Source organism: Anser cygnoides, chromosome 9 (assembly GCF_040182565.1).
Source record: "Anser cygnoides isolate HZ-2024a breed goose chromosome 9, Taihu_goose_T2T_genome, whole genome shotgun sequence".
Taxonomy (NCBI): domain Eukaryota; kingdom Metazoa; phylum Chordata; class Aves; order Anseriformes; family Anatidae; genus Anser; species Anser cygnoides.
In genome coordinates, this window is record NC_089881.1 from 14047487 (window position 1) to 14061047 (window position 13561).

Here is a 13561-nt window from a genome sequence, read left to right on the forward strand (position 1 = left end):
TTGTTACTAATTTTAGTGACCTGCAGCTTGATATTCACCAGTTTGTACTGCACCATATCTTGTTCTCAGCGGTATTTTGTGTACTGTTGCCACTCAAACGAATTGGCAGTGCAGGAGAAAAAGTGATTTGCAGTACAAATAGGAAATTTCAGGTAACTGAGCCATTATGTTATGGTAAACACGGGTTCATGTTATAAGCTTGAACAAAATAAATATGTGCCAATCTCACCACAGGACTGAATTACTGTTTGCATTCCTGTATTTTTTGTCAGTTCAAAACCAGTGATTGATTAGCTTCTATTTTGCACATTCCCCAGAAAAGCTACAAGGGGATGGTTATATTTGCTTTTATTTTTTTAAACTTCCAGCAGTCAGAATAAAAGCAATTGTTCTGGGTCTGAGCTGGTCAGAATTTTTCCCAAAAGCTGAATGTTTTTTCTGTTCTCTTTCAATTGCATCCTATCTGAACAGGAGTTTTACAAGGGATGATACAGTTCAGATGATTTTTTCCTCAAGTGTTATCTTCTGGATTTTATAAGATGCCTTAATCTTTTTAATAGTTTCCTATAAACCGAAGGCTTAACTTAAGATCCTACTTAAAAGGTTCTATTGTTGTTTTATGTTTATATGCAATTTTTTATTTAAAATTTTAAGAAATGCCAGACATAGAGAAACTTGCATGGAATAGTAACAGTCTAGTGTTTTTTTTAATGCCTTGTTAAGTTATTTCTTCTGCTGAAAATATTTAAGGAGTGAGTAGTTTGTATAGTTTGTTATTTAAACCATCTGAATTTGTGTTATCAAATCACTTAAAATTGTAGCTTGCTGCTAAAATACAGAAGTAAATGTTCTTTGAAATGAAGGTGTTGTGTACGATAGCTTTACTAATGTTGCCGTAACACGAATGTATTTGTTTTAAGACTTGAATTATTTGAACCTTGCTTTCTGTTCTGTTTTGTGTCTGCTCTCCTTCTTTCGTAGTCTCATGAAATACTTGTCAAAACTGACTGGCATTATTTCTGTGAATTCTTTTTTTCTTACAGTCTCTCTGTAGACTGTATGCTAGCGTATTTCAGTCGCGTAAGTGTGAAACCAGTTACATACTGTTTGGATGTCTTTTTATTCAAATAGGCGCTGGTTCTCAATACAAAATAACCAACTTGTGTACCAGAAGAAATTTAAGGTAGGTATCAAAATTTGTCTTGGGATAGTTTGGTGCGGGTGATGTTATTTCTGACAAGGGGAAGTAAAAGCAGAGCGCTAGCAGGGACATCCTGTATGGTCTTGAACAACCTACTTTTCTAAATTAATTTCTTTCTTTGTAAAATGACATTAACACCTGAATTTACAGATTTTTGGACTCTCACACAGGGTCTTGTAATCATATACTTTATTTAACGCATTTTTGATACCTTGTTATAGAGAAGACTTAACCAACAGCCTTGGAAGTTGTTGGTCCCAAAAGGCTTGTACACACTTGCTGGCAGACTAAATGCTCCGTGCTGTTCCCTGGGCTGTTCTGTTCAACTCCTTAAGGACTTGCTTTCTCCAGTTACTGGTCTTTCATATCCAATTTTGTGCTTGGAGAGAGAGGAAAATAAAAAGACATGAAAATATTTTTACAAAACAGTTGTGGATGCTACATACGTGCATCTAATACTAAACACGTAAGGCAATTCAGCAGTTGATGTCTGTCTTTTTGCCAGTGGCAAAGTACCATTGTTATCACCGCTGTTGTATACAGCAGCAGGCGCAGCTCTGCCCAAGCCTAAAGCCAGCTTTTTCAATCAACCTTTGGGCCCGTATCCCTTTGATTTACTGTTCTAGAATCAATTTGTTGCCACAGGGCTGTAGCTGTTCTTGATGTTTGGAAAAAAACTAGCAGAGAACTGGGTGCAGAAGGAAAAAAAAAAAAAGAGTGATTCAGTGTTACCAGATCAGGTTCAGAGCCTGTTGTTATCTGATGCTGTCAGATCAGGAGATAAGATCTTTGTTTTTGTGGTTGGTAAGGAAACAAATGGTTGAGTTTGTGTTCGCACATTTTAGGCAGTTTGTGTTTATAATTTCCCATTACATTTTGATATGTTTTTATATTACAAAAGGAACCTTTAAAATGCCATTAGCTTAGAATAGATGTCTTCTGACATGAATCAAACTTTCAAAACCACTGCATCCCAGCTTCTGGATTTGTACCTGGCACTGAAAACAGCTTATTTTGGTGTAATCTTTCTGATTTCTTTGTAAGTTACATTCTGAGAAGAGACACAATTACCTTTGAGCTCCTTTGAATGTTGTTAAGCTGTTGATTATTTGGTAATTAGATTGCAGATAAGAAGGCATAGTCAAAACTTTCACTTTCACAAAATATAAACAAGCATGAAAATTGAAGTAAATATTTATTGACAAATATCTCTAATACCATTTATTAAAAAAAAATCTGTGGGAAAAAATCTGTAAAGCAAGAAAATGAAATGAGAAGTAATTTGAGAGTATTAGCAACTGTTTTGTTCATCTGTGACCCCTTTATTTTTTTTCTTTTAGGATAATCCCACGGTAGTTGTTGAAGACTTGAGGCTTTGCACAGTTAAACACTGTGAAGACATAGAAAGACGTTTCTGTTTTGAGGTGGTTTCTCCAACAAAGTAAGGAGAAGTGGTGGAGCACTTGTTTACTTAAAACATGAATAAATGAAATTACATTTAGTTGCTGTGAAACGCAAGATGAATATGTCTCTCGGGACAAACAGGGAAAATATCTGAACAATTCTGTTCTCTGAAACATTGGCTAAGAGTAAGTGGTGCTGTGAGAAGTATTCCTAGTATTTAGTTTACTTTTGGTATTAAAATAAACATGCGTTCTTGTGCTTTATGTAATAAATGGCTTGTGGTCATGGAGCTCTTGTGACTTAGTAGTAGAAAATGTGTAGTTCTACTCCACACAAGTAGTGTGGCTGGTAGTGTAGACAATAGTTAAGTTTCTCTAAATTTCTAATTGAGATAATGAGAAACAAACACAGAAAGAATTTTTGAGTCAGTAATGTTAAACTACATTTCAGAATGCACTAAATGAAACTACCAAATACAAGTATTTTGGGGTTCTGGCAACACAGTGCATTAGTTGTATTTTGGGAAAGTATGGCAGTTCCTGCTGCAGTAAGGGCAAGATGTTGTTTTTTTCATTAACAGCTTGAGTGTGGCCATATTTAAGTTTTTGATGCTGAGTCAAACTTATTTTAGGTTCTGGTGTATCTATACTTCCCGATCCTTATTTTTCTTCTGTTAATAGACAGCTGTCCTAATGCTTGCATCCTTGCCTGTGGTTCATTAAGTATTTTGTTCCTGCTTGCCTGTTCTTTTTCAGCCCTTAAGTGCTTGAAAAGCTGTATGCTTTGTGATTTGTTTCCTTCGGCTGTTAGTGTCAAAAGTAGTTCTTAGTCACAGTTTCAAAATCATTCTATCTTGGTGAATGAACTGTGTTTTCAAGGGCTGATAGCTGCATCTTGTGTAGGTAGTCATGGAGGTAAATTGTGCATAAGGATATAAACATGAAAAATTTGGAATTAATAAAAGGGAACAGCAAGTTAAGCTATTCTCCGGGTTGCTTGAAGAGTCATATATTTTAGTATTTACCTATAAATAGTTTTGAAACAAGAAGTTTTGTGGTCAGCTGCATTGTTACCTGGAAAGAAATGGATACTAAGCAATGCACATTAAACAGTGTACTTGTGTTGATAGCAAGAGACTTTGTTCAATAAAATTCAGACTCATGGCAGTGTGGTTATAGCTGCTCGCTCAGTCTCTGAGTGCATATGTGATTCTTCGCAGAAGCTGCATGCTTCAGGCTGACTCAGAAAAGCTGCGGCAGGCGTGGATTAAGGCTGTTCAGACCAGTATTGCTACAGCATACAGAGAAAAAGGGGATGAATCTGAGGTGAGTTTAAAAATCAAGCAACACTTTTTGAATTTTGAGGATTAAAAATAGAACATCTTTTTTGTGAGAACTGGAAAAAAAAAAATCCATTTGCTGTCTTTCAGTGTAAATGCAATGAAACTTTGATGGCAGTAATTGTCTAATCTGTCTTTCACTCCATCTTTCTAGTGGTACTTTGGCCTGTATGTTTTGATAAATTTTTTTGTAGTGGGATAAAAATTCATAGGATTATTGGATATAGGATAGCTGTTATACTTAGTTCTATACTTCTTCTAAAAAGGTTAAGAATTTCTTTTCAGTTCTGTGGCTTTCTTTGACTTTAAATGCACAAGCTTCTTCTCTAGGATTCTAGTGCACAGTCAGGATCTCGGTATTTGTAGGATCTTTTTCTTAAATTTTGTCTTTTATTTTGTTTCTTTTTTAGAAACAGGAAAAGAAACCATCCCCTTCTACTGGAAGCTTAGAAACTGGCAGCGAGACAAAAGAGAAATTGTTAAAGGGAGAAAGTGCTCTACAGCGAGTTCAGTGTATTCCTGGTAATGCTGCCTGCTGTGACTGTGGTTTGGCAGATCCTCGCTGGGCCAGTATCAACCTAGGAATCACGCTTTGTATTGAGTGCTCTGGGATACACAGGTTGGTTGGCTTTTCAGAAGTATATCTGACTTACACATTGACTTAATTATGAAGCGTGTTGTTTGCCTCTTAAAGTATATATTAAAGCAAGATTAGAAACCCTTTTTGTAAACAGAGTGAAGGTAACTGGCTTTACTTGCATAAACCAATGGTAAAGCTATCTGAGGTAAGACACTGCATACAGTTACTAGTTAATTTTTTTTTTTTCCTGTTTAGGAGCCTAGGAGTCCACTTCTCAAAAGTAAGATCTTTAACACTGGATTCATGGGAACCTGAACTGCTAAAGGTATGATAGTTTTTTGAAATGACAGTTTCTACTCAGATTGTTGTTCTACAGCCATGGCATCAGAATGTTCAATGCAGGAAAAACTTACATTTGTAACCAGTGTGTGTCTTCTACTTTTGAGTAGAAAATGTTCATTATGGTGTGTTTTTTGTGTTTGTTTGTTTTTATTCACACTTTCTTATACAGCCTGCAGTAGTAGTAGTAATTTTTGATACGAACTTGCAAGCCAGAAAGCCTTATGCTACTTTCAGGTTCACAAATACCCTTTGAATAGTAGTTTAGTTTGTACTGTGGGGTGGGAGGAGGGAAGCAAACCAAACCAAACAAAAAAAACACCCCACCTTTTTTCCTGTTCATGTAAATTAAAGCTGAATATTTTACCTGCTATTAGAAGCAAGAAATCTCTTTGTTGCCATCAGTAAGTTGGATTTCATGGGCTGAGCTCACCTAAAAATAGTATTTGCAGAATGCTTTGTCTTTGATCATATAGATGTAACTGATCATGGTTCAGCAAAAATGTATGTTAGACGAGTTGGAACAGAAATGAGGAAATCGTGTCTTGCCAGATAAGGATTGGGATAAGAATAACAGCAAAGCTGGTGGAAAAGAATGCCTTTGTTGATGAGGCCCACAAATGTCGTTCTAATTGCAGAAAAAAAGATTCTTCAATGACAGATTCATTTTCATAATCCCCTTTCAGAAGGGAGTAGTACTTTACAATCATAACTGTATTTTTGTTATCTTATTCTGAATTTGATTCCTTTATTCACTGATTGTTTCATTGTCATGAAATAAACCCATGCTTACTTTTGGAAGTGGACTTACAAAACTCAGTGAAAACACTGAGTTGGGAAAATAGGCTGAGTGAGGTAAAAACAACTAAATAAGTAGATAAAGCCTTTTGTAACTCTATTTGAATTTATTTTGCTTCATAGCTTATGTGTGAATTGGGAAATGATGTCATAAATAGAATATATGAAGCAAAGTTGGAGAAAGTGGGAGTAAAGAAGCCACAACCTGGAAGCCAAAGGTAGTAATATACCTAGATTTCATTTGTTCGTTATAGTCATAAATGACATTGAATTGAACAATTTGCATCATTATTTAATATAAATGCAAATGATTTTTTTCTTCTTAGTACCTGATTTATTACTTCTTCTTTTGTACCACTGCCTTTCTGGGGTATGCACCTTTATGGCTTTCAAATACTGCATGATTATCTTTTGGGCCAATGTATTCCTCTAGTGATTAAAGGTTTTTGCTTGTATAAGCTAGCAGTCTGTTCTTACATTGTGTTCGTGTTACCTGCTTGTGCCTCTTCCCATTCCAGTTTTATCATTCACCCGTCTGCTTCTCTAAAATGGGCCTGCCTTTCTCCTCACATGTTTTTGAGTCCACCTGACCTGGGGTCAGGTCAAGTTAAAGTTATCTTAATTTCCGTTCTAGCTTCAGCTCTCCAGCCTCTGTGGATTTTGGCTGGTGCCATTGCGATGCTTCTCCTCTTGGTTTACCTTGTATATCCCGCTGCTCATTTCACTTGCTGCTATCTATACTTCATTAAGTTTGACTTTTGCTCCCAGATCCCCAGAATGCTCTTTTCGTTGTTCCTACATTGCACACAAGCTCTATTTTACAACATCCTTTTAATGACTATACACCTGTCTGCTGTTCGTTTGATGTTAATTTGTTTGAAGGTAGTTTCCTAAGGTTTTGTTTTATTTTAAAGGATAAGTTTTTTAAAACATTTTTATTAGCTTTCTAGTTCTGTGCTGCTTGCTGTCAAACAGTTTCATGCTATTGAAAAGCATGATTTATAAAGTGCTAGCAATTTGGAGGCAATGATAACATGTCTGTAACTGTAGGACATTTGCTAGATATTACTTCTAGTTGTAACTGCTTTTCAGTGATTTCAATAATAGTACTTTTATAACCGCTTTCTTCATTGTGTCAGAATTGGTATGTGCCATTTGATGATAACCTTAGGTTTCAAGAAAACATATCTCAGCATTCATTATGCATCTGGTGATTGTACCTACCTGGGGTTTTGATTATTGTTCTCTTACGCAGTCTTGATGTTCCTTTAACAAATGTTTTTACTGAAGAATCTAAATATATGCTATATTAATTAGTTATTAAAGGGTTAGTACCAACAGATAACGTAGTGAATAACGTTTTTCTTCCACATACTGCTTTCTAGAGTCTCTACCTGAAAGAAAATGTACCTATATGAATATAACACTTTATTTTAACATTTAATTCTTAACTTTTCCTAAGCTGCTTTCGTTTGAGGCTTATGCAAAATTTAATTAAGAACCCAGAGAGAGTTGGACAGTATGCCCTTCATCTTTCTGAAAAAGTCATGTGTGTCCTATGTGCAATGCCGGATTGCAGTTTGATTACTGGCTGTAGTATGAAATTGATGTCCTTATAACATAGGAAAATAATAAAATATCCGCTTACTAACTCCTAACATTTTGTATATGACAGGCAGGAGAAAGAGGCGTACATCAGAGCAAAATATGTGGAAAGAAAGTTTGTAGAAAAGCAGCCTGTAGCAGCTGTTTCTCCGCTTGAATCTGGAACAAAAGTTTTTCCTCAAAGTCAGGAAGAGAAGAGGCACAGTGCCCCTGAAAAATCTCTTTTGGCAGGGGAACAAGGTGTGGCATCCCCAAAAGGTATCTATACACCTCTCTCCTGAGCTATGTTATGCATGTTATTTTTAAAGGAACTCTTTGTATTTACTGATTTCCTGCCTCATGCAGGGAAATCAAATCCTTCTTCTAATGGGTCATATCCTAGTTCAGAAGTGTAAGGGAGAAAAGGCTTGTTGAGTAGTGTGCACTTTTCAGATGGGAAGAGTTTGTGGAGTGGGGGTTCTTACCATTCAGAAACATATTAACCACCTTCTTTCCTCCGTATTTCCATCCTTAATTTTTCCGATAACGTTCTTTCCTACCCTATCCCTTCCTTACTGCCTGCTTTGTGCTTTGCTAACTTGCATGTCCCAGCGGTTGCTGTAAGTAGCGACGAGGCGAGGCGGGAGTCTCTGTTCTGTCCTGATGAACTAGATTCACTCTTCTCCTACTTTGATACCTCTTCAAAACTACGTAGTAGTAAGTACTACAGCTATGGCGTGTTTAGTATTTGCACTAGTGACCCATTGTGTGTTGTGGCCATCTCCCGGCTTTTAATCCATTGTCTCCAGGCTACTGCGTTGCTTTGTGTTTACATGAAATAATTAAAGCTTTTTTACTTATCCTGATCTTCTAACTTTCTAATAATCTTTCACACTATTGTTATAAATGTTATGGTTGAAATATATGACTTAAGATTTTTTTTAAATAATGAATAATTACTGGTCATTGGGAGGGGAAAAAAATAAAAATGAATTCAGGACCAAGTATAAGAGCTTGCTTTATTATCATGTCTGTGAAAAGCAGGTAACTTACGGTCTGCATAGTAATTCCCATTTCTCCCCCAAACAGTAAGAAGCAGTGACAGTGGGATCCAGCAGAGTGCTGATGACAGCAGAGAACACCTTGCCTCTACTATATCAGCTAACAGTTTGTATGAACCAGGTGCTCTAGGCTTCGTACTTCAAGATGAAGACTTAATCTTTTTTTTTTTTGCTAGCATGTTCATGTCAAAAGGATTAGTACTTGATGATAACGTTCACCTCTCTTCTATTCTGGTGTTCTGAAATGTTTTAACAAGGGTAGGAATTGGCTGAGTGACCTTTCTCTCCTCCAGACTTGGTATGGAGAATGACGTAGAATCCTCCTAAATAAGTTCAGAGAACTTTTGTAGTCAGATGATATTGAGCCAAAACTTAATTTTTTAGCAGATGAAGCAGTGCTTTATTTTAATATAGAAGTGCCTCCAGAGAAATGTATAATAATTTCATAAATGGTTAAAGATCTGGAGAAAGAATTCCTGTTAAGTCACAGACAAAAAGCATTGCATGTTACTTGAATGTCTTGCTTAATTTTTCAGTTTTCTATTTACAATCAACTGACCATGCCCTTAAACATTACTCCTCTTTATTCAAACTTGATAAAGTGATAAAATTATGTACTATTATTATTGTCCTGGGCTGACAGATATATGGACTATGGCTTGTCAAAATATCCAGAACAATTATAAAGGAAGCTTATTCTACTACATCACAGCGCTCTGAGCTACATTTTAAATGCAGTACTTCACAGCTGTGGTTTGTAGGCAAGCAGCATGTGGCTTAGATCCTCTGACTGCATTGTAGAAACACTTATGATGCTGTAACTCATGAAAGCTTACATGTAAAAATGTCTTTACTTCCCACACTCCACTCTGTATTACTCTTTTCAAGATGAAAGATTATGCTTTAGTCCAAAGGATTATAGCCCCAGCAAGTAACTGGTATGTGACAATGGTGTCTTTTAATGAAAATTCTCAAAACAGTATTAGCTTCATTATATATTCAGGTGTATCAAACTGTTGCAGAAAGATATTTGTATGACTACATCTCAGCAGGAAATTATTTGTATTCATATCTTGCGGTATGGGACAAGATGCATTTCTTGGCTAAAACCAAGATGCATTTCTTGGCTAAAACCTTTTCTTAGAAATGACACGGAATAGGTAGATTGAAGGATATTCACACATGCCAGTAACATGGAGGGAAGGTTTCCTGGCCAGTAATAATTCTGTGAAGTGTCCGTGCTTGAATGCTGGCAGAAGCTAAAGGTGTGTGTGGTGACCTCTGGCAAAATGGGGCACCAGTGCAGAGCATTTCACAAAGTCTGAGCTACCTTATGCCAGAGAAGTTATGTCTTTGGTCAGAATTCTAGGAGGTACCTTACAGAAGCAGGAGTTACAGGTAAGCAATATATATATTTCTTTTTCCTTTCAGAAGGAGACAAGCAAGAGTCTTCTGTGTTCATTGACTCCAAACAGCTTAGTCCAGGATTGCAGCTTTATCGAGCTGCTTTTGAGAAGAATCTTCCTGATATGGCAGAAGCATTGGCCCATGGCGCTGAAGTGAACTGGGTCAATATAGAAGAAAACAAAGCAACACCACTCATTCAGGCAGTGCAAGGGGTATGTGGTGTACAGCATCCTGATGTGGGAGGAGGGGAAGGGGAGTAATAGGGATATTTGTGTCACTGCTTCTTCTGAACTGCTTGCTTTGCTCTTGAATGATAATGTGATGCTGAAATTGTCTTTACAAAGTTATCTCAAAGTTGTTTCTGAACTATTGCTCCTTGCTGGTGTTATACATGTGGTGTTATACATCCTAGCAGTGTTTAAACTTGACATGGAGGCAATCCTTTTCATTTCCTTTACCGCATGACTGAGAAGTTAGATGGCAGGACAGGTTTGGCTCTGATTCTAGAGATCTGGTGTTAAATTGTTTGTTTTGCTCTTATTCCATAGGGCTCCTTGGTTACTTGTGAATTCTTACTGCAGAATGGTGCCAATGTGAACATCAGGGACACGAAAGGAAGAGGACCCCTGCACCATGCCACAGTTCTAGGACACACTGGGTAACTCACTGTTCCCGAATCTGTAAATGGCTATCTCTGTTAACACAAAGCTGCTTCACTTCCCAATATATTCAGGCATTTTAATATATTTCGGGTGATAGAGTTTCTTCTTAAAATTTTGTGATGAGTGAGAAAATAACATTTTTGAACATCTCATCTGCTAGCAAAGCACATGACTATAAACACTTCAGTCCATTTTGGAAAAATGTGCATTTAATAAAGTTTTGGAATGACATAGACATCTGGTGAAGGCTCACGAGATTGTTTCTCGTTTTGTTGAGAAGTATGGTAAGAGTAAGAGAAATAGTGAGGCAAGGCATGTTTCTGTTTCATCTCACCTGTGTGTTGCTCGGAAAGTGTTTCAATTCAAAATGTATCACATCACATCCTGAATTTTGGAATCATGGCTTTTAACTGAAACTCCATGCCAGCTCAGCTCAAATGAGGACATAATCTGTTGTGTGGTGCCCATGCTCTTTGCATGCATGAATCCTGAAAAAAGTGCAAGTTTACAGCTTGAGAGAGTTTGAGGTGTAAGGTTAGTCAGCATGCCATGTTTATATAGGTGAAGAAACGTGTGTACACATGCATATATATTATATATGCACATATATAGATGAAAAACAGCAGAGAAAAATCAGATCAGTTTCTACTGAGTAAAACAGGTACTTGTCTGAGGATTCTTTACTGTATTGATTTATTCTGATCAGTATTTCTTTTCTGTTGTAGTAAAAATGAAATTTTTTGGTTCTATGACCTAGGATGATAAAGAAAGGCAGAGGCTTACCTTCTAAAGGGTTCAATTCCGTGCTGTAATAGCATGATTTCACAGTTATTTCTCTTTGGAAAGATAGCTAAAGGCTTTGCTTACTTCTGTGTTAACTTCTTAATTACTATAGATGAATAGTGCCATTTTGAAATGTTCAAGAGACTTTTGGTAAATTAAGCCAAATACATTGCATCCAGCTTTATTTGCTTTTTTTCTATTGTTGTGGAAATTGTTCTTAAATTATCTTTCTAAACAGACAGGTGTGTTTATTCTTAAAACGAGGAGCAAACCAGCATGCCACTGATGAAGATGGGAAAGATCCATTGAGTATAGCTGTAGAAGCTGCAAATGCAGATATTGTAACATTGTAAGTTGTATGTTATGTTTTTTAACTAGGTATCTAAGTTTTCATATCATTTGGAGTTAAAAATGTAGGAAGTGTCAAAATTCTTTTACGTAAAAACGTAAAATGTAGGGAGAGCAAAAGGAAAATTCAGAGTGCAGTATCCATAGATGACCGCGCTGTTGAGGTTCATGAATGGGCTGTAGGCCTTTACTTGCAGTCATCTTCATTGCTTTAAAGGTGACATTATTCTTTTTGTTTCTGAAATCACAGGTTGCGTTTAGCAAGGATGAATGAAGAAATGCGTGAATCAGAAGGACTCTATGGACAGCCAGGTCAATACTCTACTAATAACCATACTGAGATGCAGTATAAGAAATGTATTCAGGAATTTATCAGTTTACAACTAGATCCTTAGGGTCTGAGGAGAATTTAAGATAGCTTCATACAATAATAGTTTTTATAAGCGTTACACACACATTAAAGCTTCATTATGGTGCGGTTTTGTCAGATTATATAGGGGACCTGAAAGGACAGTGTTTAAAGTACATAATTACGGTAGTTTGTTAGTACAACCATTACCAATCTGTTTTGCTCTTTGTTGTATGGTTTTCTCCTACTGACATTCCACTGAAACTCATGCAATGGTAGGATTTACCTGGCAGTTAGAGCAGCCTGTTTAAGCCAGGTTGCTCAGAGACACTTGAGGAGTTCATGTTATTACAGGATACCATTCTCCTTCTGGTGGAATGGTCCTGTATTTATTATTTTTTTAGGGAAAAAAATCCTTCTACACTGATGTACAAATGTGTATCAAATGTTGCAAAATAACTCCAGACAAATGGGAAAGCATTATTTCCTCCATTTTTATTTGAAAAATATTTTATGTTAAGATATTTAACAAAACAGTTATTCTTAAGTATGTATTTTTGTATGCATAGTATCTTACCGTCTGATTTTTAAAAACAAACAAAAAACACCTGGCAGGCATTTGAGGCAACCAGTACAAGAAAATAACATTATTTAATGAATCTGTGCAACTTATTCTCAGGCAGTCAGTCTCTATTTATACTGTGTTCTGATGTGATATTTATGTAAGCCATTTCCTCTATTACGTTTACCTAAGAACCTAATTTAATCTCATGCAAAGATCAGTAATGAAGGCAGAGTTGATTGTCAAGTTAGTCGAGGTAGGCACAAAAACATGGCCTGCTGGGCAGTAGTGAAAGGAAGACCTTGCTTTTAAGGTTGAGTGAGTACTCTTGGCTCGCTCTTACGAAGCCTTTGTGTGTTTGTCATTGATTCATAATGATTGTGTGCTTATACCTTTTACTAGTTTGGGGCTGGAATATACTCAAGGGGCAATGTTGAGTCTCCTGTCAGTATCCCAGATTAGTGCTATTACATGAACCAAATGTATGTATTTCACAAATTTCCCCCGTGAAGAGTAGATGTTTTGCAAATTCATCTGTAAACAAAACCAGGAAAGTCGAGTTAAAACCATGAAAGTACTAAAGACACTCAGACTTTCACAAGCTCTCTCTGGAGGAGCAACAAATAATTTAGAAGTGAATACTCAATTATGAGCTTAATGAGGAAGAGTTCTCCACTCTAAATGCAGCAGGTTACATATGTGGAGAGGGGAATCTATTACATGTTTGGTCATGTTGAATGTGAGGCTGTTTTCTGATATAATGCATACTACTTCACTGACAGCCTGAAGGTAACAAGTATTGAATTATTTTTGATTCTTCTAGTTCTTATTTGAAGAGGTAAAAATAAAACTTACAGTTTAAAATAGTGAAATGCATTTATTTTAAGGGAAGTACGTATTTTGATTCAAAAGCTATATGCTAAGTCATAAACGAATATTCTGGATCACTTAATTGACATGTCAAAAATTTAAAATTATTATGAAGTAGAAAATGTTTCTGTAGTTTGTACAAAAAGCCAAAGTTGGTTCCTAAATATTATAAGGCTTATGGTCTAATTCATAAATTCTGGCACTACATACATGAAAATAAGAATGTTTGTTCAAACTGAAGATGGAGTGGAGACTATTTTCCCTGTTATTATTG

At 36.3% G+C, this 13561-nt stretch overlaps 1 protein-coding gene across 5 annotated transcripts in view; it reads left to right on the plus strand.

Moving 5' to 3' along the window:
- ACAP2 (ArfGAP with coiled-coil, ankyrin repeat and PH domains 2) overlaps nucleotides 1–13561 on the plus strand; it is a 65437-nt gene that overhangs the window by 45188 nt on the left and 6688 nt on the right. For 3 of the 5 annotated variants that reach the window (XM_048076633.2, XM_067002035.1, XM_067002036.1), the window contains 13 exons: nucleotides 1132–1183; nucleotides 2542–2642; nucleotides 3825–3930; nucleotides 4355–4563; nucleotides 4780–4849; nucleotides 5785–5879; nucleotides 7337–7524; nucleotides 7858–7962; nucleotides 8335–8427; nucleotides 9738–9925; nucleotides 10262–10371; nucleotides 11397–11507; nucleotides 11757–11818. In XM_048076633.2, coding sequence (XP_047932590.1) covers nucleotides 1132–1183; nucleotides 2542–2642; nucleotides 3825–3930; nucleotides 4355–4563; nucleotides 4780–4849; nucleotides 5785–5879; nucleotides 7337–7524; nucleotides 7858–7962; nucleotides 8335–8427; nucleotides 9738–9925; nucleotides 10262–10371; nucleotides 11397–11507; nucleotides 11757–11818 — 1490 coding nt within the window. The remainder of the gene's footprint in view (nucleotides 1–1131; nucleotides 1184–2541; nucleotides 2643–3824; nucleotides 3931–4354; nucleotides 4564–4779; nucleotides 4850–5784; nucleotides 5880–7336; nucleotides 7525–7857; nucleotides 7963–8334; nucleotides 8428–9737; nucleotides 9926–10261; nucleotides 10372–11396; nucleotides 11508–11756; nucleotides 11819–13561) is intronic. The other 2 variants (XM_067002037.1, XM_067002038.1) reach the window with 1 other exon arrangement.